General features: G+C 41.4%; 1 protein-coding gene across 3 annotated transcripts; it reads right to left on the bottom strand.

Annotated features, from left to right (window-relative positions):
• On the bottom strand, positions 1-8,167 carry LOC115050655 (cell division control protein 42 homolog). Of its 3 annotated transcripts, none has more exons than XM_029513598.1 (6): positions 8,112-8,167; positions 5,688-5,792; positions 1,684-1,756; positions 1,409-1,518; positions 525-722; positions 1-128 (listed from the first exon to the last, which is right to left on the bottom strand). In XM_029513598.1, exons 2-6 carry the CDS (start codon positions 5,790-5,792, stop codon positions 39-41), a joined length of 576 nt encoding a protein of 191 aa, XP_029369458.1. In that variant the 5' UTR covers positions 8,112-8,167; the 3' UTR covers positions 1-38. The 3 variants fall into 3 exon arrangements, with proteins under 3 accessions (XP_029369458.1, XP_029369460.1, XP_029369461.1); XM_029513600.1 differs by having other exon boundaries at positions 8,030-8,146; XM_029513601.1 differs by having other exon boundaries at positions 8,053-8,144.
• Between the last annotated feature and the right edge of the window lie 3,048 nt (positions 8,168-11,215).

Raw genomic sequence — 11,215 nt, 5'->3', positions numbered from 1 at the left:
CCCCCCGTCCCATCCACCTCCACTTCCTCCTGAGGCTTCTATAGCAGGACACAGCGCTTCTTGGGTTTGTTGTCTGGAGGCTCCAGAGCTGCCAGGATGGCCTCATCAAACACGTTCTTCAGTCCCCTCTGAGGCACAAAACAGAAAACACAAAACACAACACAGCTGTGATAAAAAGGCTCTGCTGCTGACATCCTCAATCAGAAACACTAGAAATAAAGAAAATATAAATAAGAATATAGTATAAAACAAGCAGAGGTTTCAGGAGTGAAGGCTGTTATGAAATAATGTGTTTTCAGCATATGTTCAAAAATCGGTAGAAAAAAAATCAAAACCTTTAAAAGTAATTATAATTACTTTATTCACTCATTAATCTGAACATTAAGTTATTTTCTTTGTGTTCATCTTTATTTTCCATATCAATTTAAGAAAATATGAGCTATCAAGAGCTCAGATCCAGATCCATCTGACTCCTGAGGAAACACTTTTCTTTGCGACACTGTCGTCGTTTCTTTTTACTCTACCTGTGTGAGAGCTGAACACTCCACGTATTTAACGGCCTTCAGCTCCCGGGCCAGTTTCTCTCCGCTCTCACAGGTCAGGGCTCGCTGTTTGTTCTTGGCCAGTTTCTCCAGAGTGTTGCTGTCGTCTCTCAGATCCACCTGAGTCCCGACCAGCAGGAATGGCGTCCGCGGGCAGTGGTGTGAAATCTCTGGCACCCACTGTGAGGAAAAGATGTCAGGGTTCTGCTCCATGAGGGTAACTTATGGAAAGCACTGAAAGCTCCTGCTTGAAATCTGGATGATGTATCATCACAAAGTTTAGGAAAATAAATCAGCCTCATGCAGAGAAACATTGATGGTAAATTGCAGAGTAAAAAAATACGTTTATATTAAATTATTTCTGCAGCTGTGAAACAGAAAAACAAGCAAATACTGAAAATTTTGATTCCACGTCCAAAAGGCCTGTTTTTAAATATTATGACAAGCACAACAATAATAATTCTAATAATAAAAGTTCAATAAAAGCGCAGCAGCGTCTAAACTAACTGTAGGTGGTAGATTGATTTCAGACTGAGAGCTGTGGAAATAAGCTTTAATGTTTGTGCGGAGCTGAAGATTAAAGACTTTGAAGACATTACATTCCTCAAATGAATAAACTTTTATGTGAACTTTTCGTTCACAAAAAAAATAAATAAATAAATAATACAATCTTTTTGTCTGAGGGCTCAAGTTTCCCATCATCTGAATTCTTTATGCAGTTGAACCCAATACGAAGACGTCACATTTTCTATGATTTAACTACGAGAAACTGTCTGACATCCAGTATTTTATTTTATGACGACAGCAGCCACGGGGTCTGACTGGTCAGCGGGACGCCGAGCAGTCGACAGAACAACTAAACAAACCTTCTCTCTGACATTCTCAAAGGAAGAGGGCGACACGACGGAAAAGCAGACGAGGAAGACGTCGGTCTGAGGGTAACTGAGGGGTCGCAGTCTGTCGTAGTCCTCCTGACCTGCAGGGGGAGACATCACAAACTGTAGTCAACAGCAACACAACAATGAGCCAAGATGAGGAGGTTTAACCCACAATTTCAAGGTACAACAACAAATACTGCTGTTAGGTTAGCAGTATTACTTCATTTAATAGCATTTCTGCAGTCCCAAATGTGTATTTTCACCTGCAGTGTCGAACAGTCCCAGAGTGTACGGCTCCCCCCCAATCATCACCGTCACTGCATAGTTATCAAACACCTGAGAGACAAAGACAGAGAGAAACAGTTACTAAACAAACTCCTCTGAAGAAGACGTGACAAAATGACAAAACCTGTCAAAGCGTGAAACTCGCAGTAACACAAACGGACACACACGAGGTTTCACGTCACTGTAGCAGTTTCCCTTTTTAATGAAGAGAAGGAATTTTTGAGACATATGGCTAATTTATTCCTCTAAAACATTAATTATAAAGATCATATAAGTGTCTCTTATGAATTCTGGTGTATTTATGATTCATTAATCTGTTGATACCGTCTTCTGTGGCCTGATGGTTGCATCAGTTCATCTGATTCAGTAGTTGTGTTGCCTAAAAACCTAAAACCTAAAAAACAGGTTGATCAGCTGTTTCTGTGACAACTAGCGCAGCTGTGGCGGGAAAATCCCTCCCTGTTGCAGTTATTTGGAAAATGACCCATCAGCTGGATCCCTCCCACGAAGCTTTGATTAAAACGGTTGATTATGTCGCCATTGGTGGGAAGCAGCAGTTCAAGGAGCTGAATCACCGAGCTAATCAGAGACGTTGTGTGCATTTAAAGGTTTTGGGATCAGGACTGCAGGTTAATCACATTTCACTGTGACGGTGATGTTTGATATAAACCACACACAGTGAGAGTCCTGTGTTTTTAATTTATTGGGCCACCAATAACCACTTAGAAGCATTTTAATACCTGTGAATATCCCCATTACACCATAATTAGAGAATCTATGCTCTGCTTCCTGCCGTGATGTAAACAAGCTGGATGCAGGAAGTCTCTCAGCTGACTCCTCCTTCCCGTTTCATCCCGCTCGTACATTCAGGCTGCTGCCATGTGCCATAACAAACATGAACAGGACCTGCTGCAACCTGCAGACCAACTGTTTGATTTTAATGGCGCCCATTCAGGCTCCAGACAGACCACAGGATGTAGCCTGTAGGTGAGGAAACTACATCCAGAGCTACCAACTTGGACTACAGCGGCAACTGATTGGTGTTTACTTAACCAGGCGGACTCAGTGGCTTCTATGACATTTCTTTTTATGTCTAATCTCAATCTTTGTCTTTGACTGACGGTTGTGACACACAAAAACACAAAGAGGCTGCGGTACAAGTCAATTCAAGTTTGGATAGACATACGGTGTGATTTGTTGAGGCATGGTGGAGGGGTGAGGCAACGACACACACACACCTGTGCATTTCAATAAAAATACAAACTGAACAGACACACACACAGACACACACAGGTTTGTGATGATAATGTGTTTGGATGGAGCTCAGACTCCAGAGGCTGCTGGAAACAGTTTGATCACAACACTTTCACTGCAGATAAGAGCCGCCACTAAACAACAGGAATATGAGAGCTTTTGTGTTTGTGTGTGTTGTGATGAAACATTAGATATGTGACATTAAACTGTTGTGAAGCCATATGTTTTAGAGGAATCGTTTCCTGGAGGAGACTTCCTCTCTGTCTGTTTCATATTGTGGCGTTTGTCAGCTGACTAACAGCAAACAACACAATGAGGTAACAAGAACCAAACATAAAAATTGTGCAAGATCATGGTGATTCATCTATTAGCTGCAACTTCACACATGATTAGATTTTAATATTAGAATTTAGCTGATTTAAGTTTTAAAGTTTCTCATTTTCAGCTCAGAGCTGGATGTCAAGGAACCAAATCATGAGCTGTGATTGTTGGTTTCAAAGTTTTAAGGTAAATTGAAGCCGTCGTGGAGGAATAGACAGGCTGATACAGGCAGGACATGAAGTGTGCAATGAAAATAATTCAGAATTACAAAACAGTGGGACAACCAGCAGTAAATAATTACATAACTGCTGCTGACTGGGCGAGGTTTGTAGGCATTGTTGTTTATTTGGATGAATTTCACTGTTATTTTTTATGACATGTATCAGAAATGGATATTCATGAAAGAGAGAGCAAGGAACATTATTTCAGGTTTTTATTTCTAACCCTAACCCTCAGTATTTAACTTGGAATGACAAATGTTTGAGAGGAAAGATCATAGACTCGACACAAAAATGGACTTAGACTTCAGGTTACGCTTAGGATGTAAAAAGAAGGCTGACTGAATTGAAGTCTACGGGAAAATACACCTACTAAACCTAACCTTTGATTTGACAGCTCAGTAAACGGTTTCCTGGTGTGTTTATGGTCTTGGTGTGTAGTTAAAAATCCTGGCAAATATCACATTTTAATATACGTTGTGAGGAAGTATTTGCTCTCACACTCTTAAGTGACACTTCTCAATTTATATGCACATCAAGTGTGCGAAGCAGAACTGACGCATTTACAACAAACGGTTAAGAATAGTTGTGAGGGGAACGAGGTGGAATAGGAAGATGAGGCTGAGTCAGCGCTGTTGGTTCTGTAATCGTCCCGTCAAACTGTGCTGACCACCGACAGATAGAATGACGTGGCACCAACAGAAAGTAGTAGACTGTAAACCCAGCAGTTAGCGACGCTGCCCATCGATTAGTTAGATACCCCGGAAACTTCTAGGGCTTTCTCACTGCCCAAACCAGAGAGCAAACCAGAGCAGACCAAAGAGTGTGCAGGATCAATCAGGCTGGGGTGACAGTCTGGATTCTATATCGGTCTCCAGAGTCTGCTGCATCCTCACTGTGCTGCCTCAGCATGACACAACACTTCTGAGCAGCGAGGAGTCGAACACGGGAGGGTGTCAAATGAAGCGACAGAATGTGCTGCATAAAAGATATTAGCACTTTTAGAGTCTTATCCATCACTCAATGGCATCAGGAGGCGTCTGATGGGTGATAAATTCAAACTGCAGCAGGATAACCAGTCCAAACACACGGTCAGTCATAAAGAACTAAGTGTAGAGACAAGAACACTAAGGAGACCAGGAGCAGACAGTCTGACCCCACAGAGTCCTGGTCCCACATCACGGAGCTCTTCTCCTGGCCAAGAAAACCTACTCAGACCTGATTTTTGGCTCCTACTAAAAACTACTCACGGCATTGTTTTTGAAAGCATACTCACTTTTCACAGAAAATGTATTATTAATGAATAATTCAACATTCCTCAACAACTCACAAATAAATTAGTGATTGTCAACTCACTGTGACGTTACCCTTCAGTTTCTGAGCTGCCGTTTTAAAGTTTGTTTAAGGCTCTACAGCATTGGCTTCACTTTTTAGATCAACATCACCATCATTATTTTTGTGGTGCTGGAAACTGTTTTTGTAAATAATCAAAAATTTTATTCGAAGGGAAAACAAAGAGTTGATGCATCTGAAAAATGGTCGCTCATGAAACAGGAAGCTGTGTGGGCAAGACAGTTTCAATCCTTTTTATCTCTGTTCAGTTCAGACAAATTCTAAACAAGAACGACTTCCTGTGTGACAGGAAAGAGTTACAGTGACACTGAGCATTCGGAGCCGTAAATGGGAGTTAAACAGGAGGAAAGAAACCACTTTAGCAAGTATAAAGTAAAGAATCTAAAGGCGGCTATTATGTGACAAACATCTCGCCACTGAATATCCAATTATCTGCCAATATCACTCCAATCAAACGTTTTCAAATTTTATTTTGGCAAATTGTGATATTCATGTCCCAGTGGCCATAGAAGGGAGAGTTAATGATTTGTTTCCCTAAGTAACTGCCAAAGGTGGTTCCAAGATGGCTGCCAAGTGGACTCAGACATCAGGGTGCAACTCCACTGGTTGTATTGAATTCTATGGGAAGACATCCCCTTTTCTCCTCTGAATTATTAGAGCAGTAAATACTCTCTAAACCACGTGATTGACAGATTGCACCACACAATCAGATTAGAGAACAAAACAGGTCAGAGCTGCCAACTCTTTCTCATTTGGTTTCAAAAAAGCCAAAATGGATGACGTCTCGGTGGGTTGAAAGAATCTGAGCATTTGTTTGGGTCATTACTCATACTCACCGTGGGGACGTATTCAGAGGGAAACTTGTTGGTTGTGTATGAGATGAGCAGGCAGGTCTTCCCCACTGCGCCATCACCCACAACCACACACTTTATAGTCTGCATCTGAAGAGGAAGGGAAGAGAAGCGTGAAATTAATTATCATAAAATAGTGGAAGGTCGTCCAACTTTATAACTTTTTCATAACCTACTGAAAAGCACCACCAGCTCAAAGAATCTTAAGCAATCAAGGTCAACCCTGGTTAAACCCCACCCAACCAAAAAAACAAAAACAAAAACTTGCTACACAGATTAAACTGAGGCGTCAAAAGAAACATACTTTCTTTGAATGTTGGAACCAAAATTCAGACGCCATCTTGCTAAAACAAGACAAAACTTCCAACAGTGCCCTGCTCTATAGAAGACACGACTGAACCAGCACTTTTTTTTTTTTTTTTAAATCAGCCAATACGGTCATTTAGAGGAGCTCAATGATTCACACGTATCTAATTAACTAATAAAAATGAGCTCAACTCGTTATTTGATTTACAGAACATTTACAGCAGAAAGGTGCAAATTATTGATAGAAATATTTTATAGTGATTGCGTCAGTGAGGGACTAAATCTTACTCTTTGGTTATATATTATTCTAATTATTCTAATCTGCGTCTTTAAACAGATGCTTTTCTATGGCCTCAGTGTGTGACAATGTGCTGGACTGATAAAATTGCCCTCAGAATAATCTAAAGGCATTTTTGTGACCTATAATGGGCTGACTGGTAGATTCACTGATTTAATAATTGGGAATTCCGAGTTCCTGCTGCATGTAAACAACCTGCAGCCCTCGGTCCGTCTGTCAGGGCCGAGGTTACCTGAGATGGCAGGAGCATCTGTAAGCAGACCGGGTGTGAGACCGTTGATGGAAACACTGGTGGCTGTGTTACGCAGTGTTTACTACACACTGTCTGGAGATCCTGTGACCATCCAGACGCCGAGCAGCTCACATTCCCGTCCTGCCGGTTCATTAAGGGGCACAGTGGTAAAGGGGGCAATGGTCTGCCACTTCATCACTGGCTCTTTGTCTGGACTGTTTGGCAGCGGCCACAGTCTGATGAGTCAGGGGCAAGTTAACGGGTCATCTGCAGGGACGGCGACACCAGTTATGTCGGAGCAATGCACTAGACAATGACCATTTTTAATGCAGTGATTACTGACAGCCATGTCTTTAAATGCACAAGTTTCTTCTACGTCCCGTCATCTGCACTGATTTGATTCTGTTCTGCAACCAGCAACTTTTTGAACGATCAACCAAAAACATTTACATTCGTCATTCATTTTGGTTTACCGCAAAAAAGAAAAGGAAAAAAATTAAATAAAATCCAAATCATTACATCATGTCAATGAATGTTCAATAGCTTTCCATCAACCTTTCATAAATGCCAAAACAAAATGATAAAATACAAACACTCCAAGGTGATATTTTATTTCTCTGAGACATTTCAAAACTGAAGATTCTAATTGAAAATGAAGAAAACTGAAAATTTCAAAAATATCTATTAACTAATCATGAAAATAAATGTTGATGGATTTTCAGTATACCGACTAAAGAAACTGTACTGGATGGGACTAATTAACTTAGACTGTATATTTATTGGTAAAACATAAAGTGAATGTATAAACCAGTTTATTTACATCAACAAAACAGCAATAAATCAGTATTCTGGGCGTTATTGCTCATTCCAAAGTGTATAAATGCTGTATTTTCTTCAACACTGGATGGCAAAAGATAGTCTTACTGCTAGTTTTACTGCTTTTCAGCCACTTCCGCATAGAAAACTTTGACAATAAACACAACTCAAGTCTGTATCGGAGGTCGGTTCGTCTGCTACTTTGTTTGTACAGGCCTGAAGTCATTAAAATAAATTCAAACATGCTAACAATTTTTAAAAAGAGTTTAAAGTTAAAGAAAGGACAAAAAAATGTGTTGCTGCGAAGCTAGCTAACGTTAGCAAAGTTGGGTCATCAGCTAATTTACATCCGCCAGACCCCCACCCACAACAACCGGAGAAAAGGCCTTAAAATGAGTTTACAAGAAACAACCCAACGAAATAACACAATCCAGGGCTGCAAAACACTCTCCTGTGAGTAAACAACCCGTGTGGCTGCTTTGGTTTAAAAACACAAAACAAAAACCAACAAACCAACAAACCAACAAACCAACAAAAAGAAAAACAGCCGGCAACTTCGAGCAGAGATTTTAGCGGCCAAGCTAGCTGGAAGTTAGCTGAGAGGAAACGGCTTGTTTTGACAGCTGTCGGTCAGCACAGACAGCCTGACGCGGTTTTTAGAAAGAAAAGACTCACTCCGACGGAAAACGGCGGCTCACCGGGGGTGTCTCGGTGTTTAAGGCCGGTAAAAGCTCCGGTAAACACGGACAGCTCTTACCTCCGTCTGTTCGCCCGGCCGGTAATGCGTTGAGACGTTCAGGTGCTTCCTGTAATCTCCCGCTTCCCCTCCTCGGTGCGGAAGCCGGAAACATGACTCGCGGTGCGTTCGAGTGCTTCTGATTCTATTGTCGCGGATGTGTCTGATTATGTAGGAGTTTCAACACCTTCTCAAATTCTTTCGTTTATTATCATTTAAATTCGAGACTTTAAAGAAACCTCCTCGATATATTTATTCACTATTACTGTAATTTCTTCGTGTGTTTTTATTTTTACCCCCCTACCAAGAATTTAGAAGTGGCGGCCCATTTCAGCCATCAGTTGGTGATTTAAGAGTTCAATAACGCATCTGTCAAAAACGAAACCCCTTCTTGGTAGCAGGAGTATAAATTAATTATGACAACAATACAATGAAATACAAAACATTTAAATGTGTAAATGCACTTAATCAGCAAAATGTAAAATTTTTGTTGAAACTATTTGGTATAATTGTTTATAGCTGGTAATATACTGAGAAGTGCCTGAAATGTTTCCGTCTCTTTTGCATTCCAAAGGCTGAAAGAGTCTCCATGAGAACACACTGTAACAACACACGTCAGACAAACATTTGTTTGCAACTTTGCTGCATTAGATTAGATTCTGCCATTTTCCTGAACCAGCTCCAAAAGAGGCAGTTTGGAACAGTCCCTGAAGGCATCACCTGGACAGGTTAGGGTCATCAACATCAGTGGGTCTATTTAACATGGAAAAGTACAACTGAGGTCTAATCATTAGATTTACATTTGTTTATTTATTTTGTCCATTTATAAGAGAAAAATAGCAAAAGTAGGCACTTACAGCGTTGGAGTGTCTCACTGTGTCACAATAAAAGTTGGGCAGGTCTCCGGCTGACCATCAGGGGGAGATGAAGCCCACTGTTGGTATTTTCAGAATGACTTCACTGCATCGTAACATAGAGTTTAGATGATGCTAACATTATGTTTGGGCCCATGTTCTGTTTCATTCTGAGTCAATCCTCAAGTATCCTCTTGAATATATGAGTAATCTTTTCTTTCAGGATGCATAGGAAGTAAAAGTTAATTAAAGCCCCCAAGGGTTCTTCCGGTGGTTTATTGAGGAAAAAAGAAGCTGTGCTGATCAGAAGCATCAGAGAGAGTCTTTGTTTGTGTCGGCCAGCATGGACGTGCTGTAGGTGGAGGGGAGCTGCTGAGGGAAAGGCCAGTCGACCTTCAGCAGTAAGGCAACAGAAAATGAGATAATTACAATGCAAAGCACTTCTCTGTTACTCTTTCCCCTCAGGATGGCCTCTCTCTTCCTCCCTCTTTGGTCTCCTCACCGCTTGCTCCCTTTTTAGCTGCCTTCTCATCTCATCTCCCTCTCCTTAACTGTGTGTCTCTCTCAGTCGCTCACCCGGGGCTAACCAGGGGGTGGATGTCAAGGACGTTGTGCTGCCTGTCTCCCAAAGATAATCCCATTAAACTCAGGAATTTAATTATAGATTATGTCACACACAAACAGGCACATACTCATACAAGCACACTGGTAGACTTGTTCACCTGCTTGTCCACACAATATGTTTGCACACAAACAAACAAACACTCTTGCACAAAAATGCAGAAACTGCAAATGCAAGATAACACTCAACCAGTGCAAAGATACTTTACCACAGCAGACACACACACACACACACACACACACACACACACATACACTAGCTGCACCCTGTTGCCCTGTCAGTGTGTATCAGTGTCACCCTCCGGTCGGCATTAACAACTTCACCAGTCTGTTTTTAGAGCAAAACCCGACTCTGCACTGAACAAAGGGAGTAAAACAAAGAAGGTCAGAGCTCATTGGATGAAACAACAAACTGCAAAACATTAATGTGCAGGAATCTTTAGAATCAGGGATGGTTGGACTGCAGCATCGTCACATCAGTAAATCTCTATTGCTATTTTAAAATATGAAATTGTAATCGATTAGATAATTAGGCTGAATATATTTACAGGAAATGTACATATTTGCATTTAGACAATCCGAAATGTAGTTCAATATAACATGAATTAGTTCTGCACATTCTGTTTGAACAATTCAGTTAATTCGTGGGCCTCATAGTTCACAGGCTGACTTTAAAGACTGTCACACTTGGCACCTTCAAATATGTTTCCCTTTTCGTTAGAACACCAGATTTGTCAGCGTGTAAAAACAAAAATCGTAGACCAGAGAGCCTCACTTCCGCTGGGCTTTCTGGTCAACAACAGCCACAAGTACCACACAGACCACGTCCTCAGAGGGACGTGGTCGATGAAGGAGGGGCCCTTCAGAGCTGTCGACAGAAAGTTGAGGTTTTAAAACTCTACCGCATCATTTTCATGAATCTTGAGATCCATTTGGATCAGTAGGAAGGATCAGCTGGAGTTTATAACGATGACTTCCTGTTTTCAGCCAAGGCTAGTCTGCCCCCTGGTGGATGTGCTTTTTGATCAATCTAACCCCACAGACCGGGTCAAAAAATGAATATAAAACTAGCCAGAAAGTGTTGAAGTCTATGGGAAAATGTCCATCCTCCTCCCTGATTTATCAGCTCAGTAAACATTTTCCTGATGGTCAAAAACCCAAGAAGGCTTCATCTATTATCTATAATAATATAACAATAGTTTAAATAGATGCAATACTATTTTACTATTTTGCAGCACAGCGGCATACAGGTTAGTGGTCATACAATGGGGCTGTTCCCCCACAACAAGGAGGTGCTGTGTTCGGTTCCCAGCCTGGGGCCTCCAAACACATCATGAGCGCAGACATGTGTCCATCTCTGTGTTGGACTGGAGACCTGTCCAGTGACCCCACCCCTTGCCCACAGTGAGCTGGGATTGCCTCAGCTCCCTCAGTGACCTGATAACAGGTAAGAGGTCGAAGATAAATGAATGACTATCTCTTGACTATGACATCATCTGTCCTTGTTCTGTCTCCAGTGTCTTCTGTGACGTCCATGTTTTTTTGTGTTTCCAATAACACACCTTCAGTTGCAGCTGTATAAGGTGTCCGTTCAATGCCTGCCAAGACGATTGCTTCTAATAGCTTATTCTTTGAGAAGAATGGCAGTAA

Source organism: Echeneis naucrates, chromosome 11 (genome assembly GCF_900963305.1).
Source record: "Echeneis naucrates chromosome 11, fEcheNa1.1, whole genome shotgun sequence".
Lineage (NCBI taxonomy): Eukaryota > Metazoa > Chordata > Actinopteri > Carangiformes > Echeneidae > Echeneis > Echeneis naucrates.
The sequence above is the reverse complement of the archived record's forward strand: the minus strand, read 5'-3'. Positions and strand labels throughout refer to the sequence as shown.

Coding starts and splice junctions, on each gene's coding strand:
- LOC115050655 (XM_029513598.1), bottom strand. CDS start 5,792: ATGCAGACTATAAAGTGTGTGGTTGTGGGTGATGGCGCAGTGGGGAAG. Junction 1,519..1,683: donor GGGACTGTTCGACACTGCAG/GTGAAAATACAC, acceptor CTCCCCCTGCAG/GTCAGGAGGACTACGACAGA. Junction 723..1,408: donor TTGAGAATGTCAGAGAGAAG/GTTTGTTTAGTT, acceptor TTTTCCTCACAG/TGGGTGCCAGAGATTTCACA.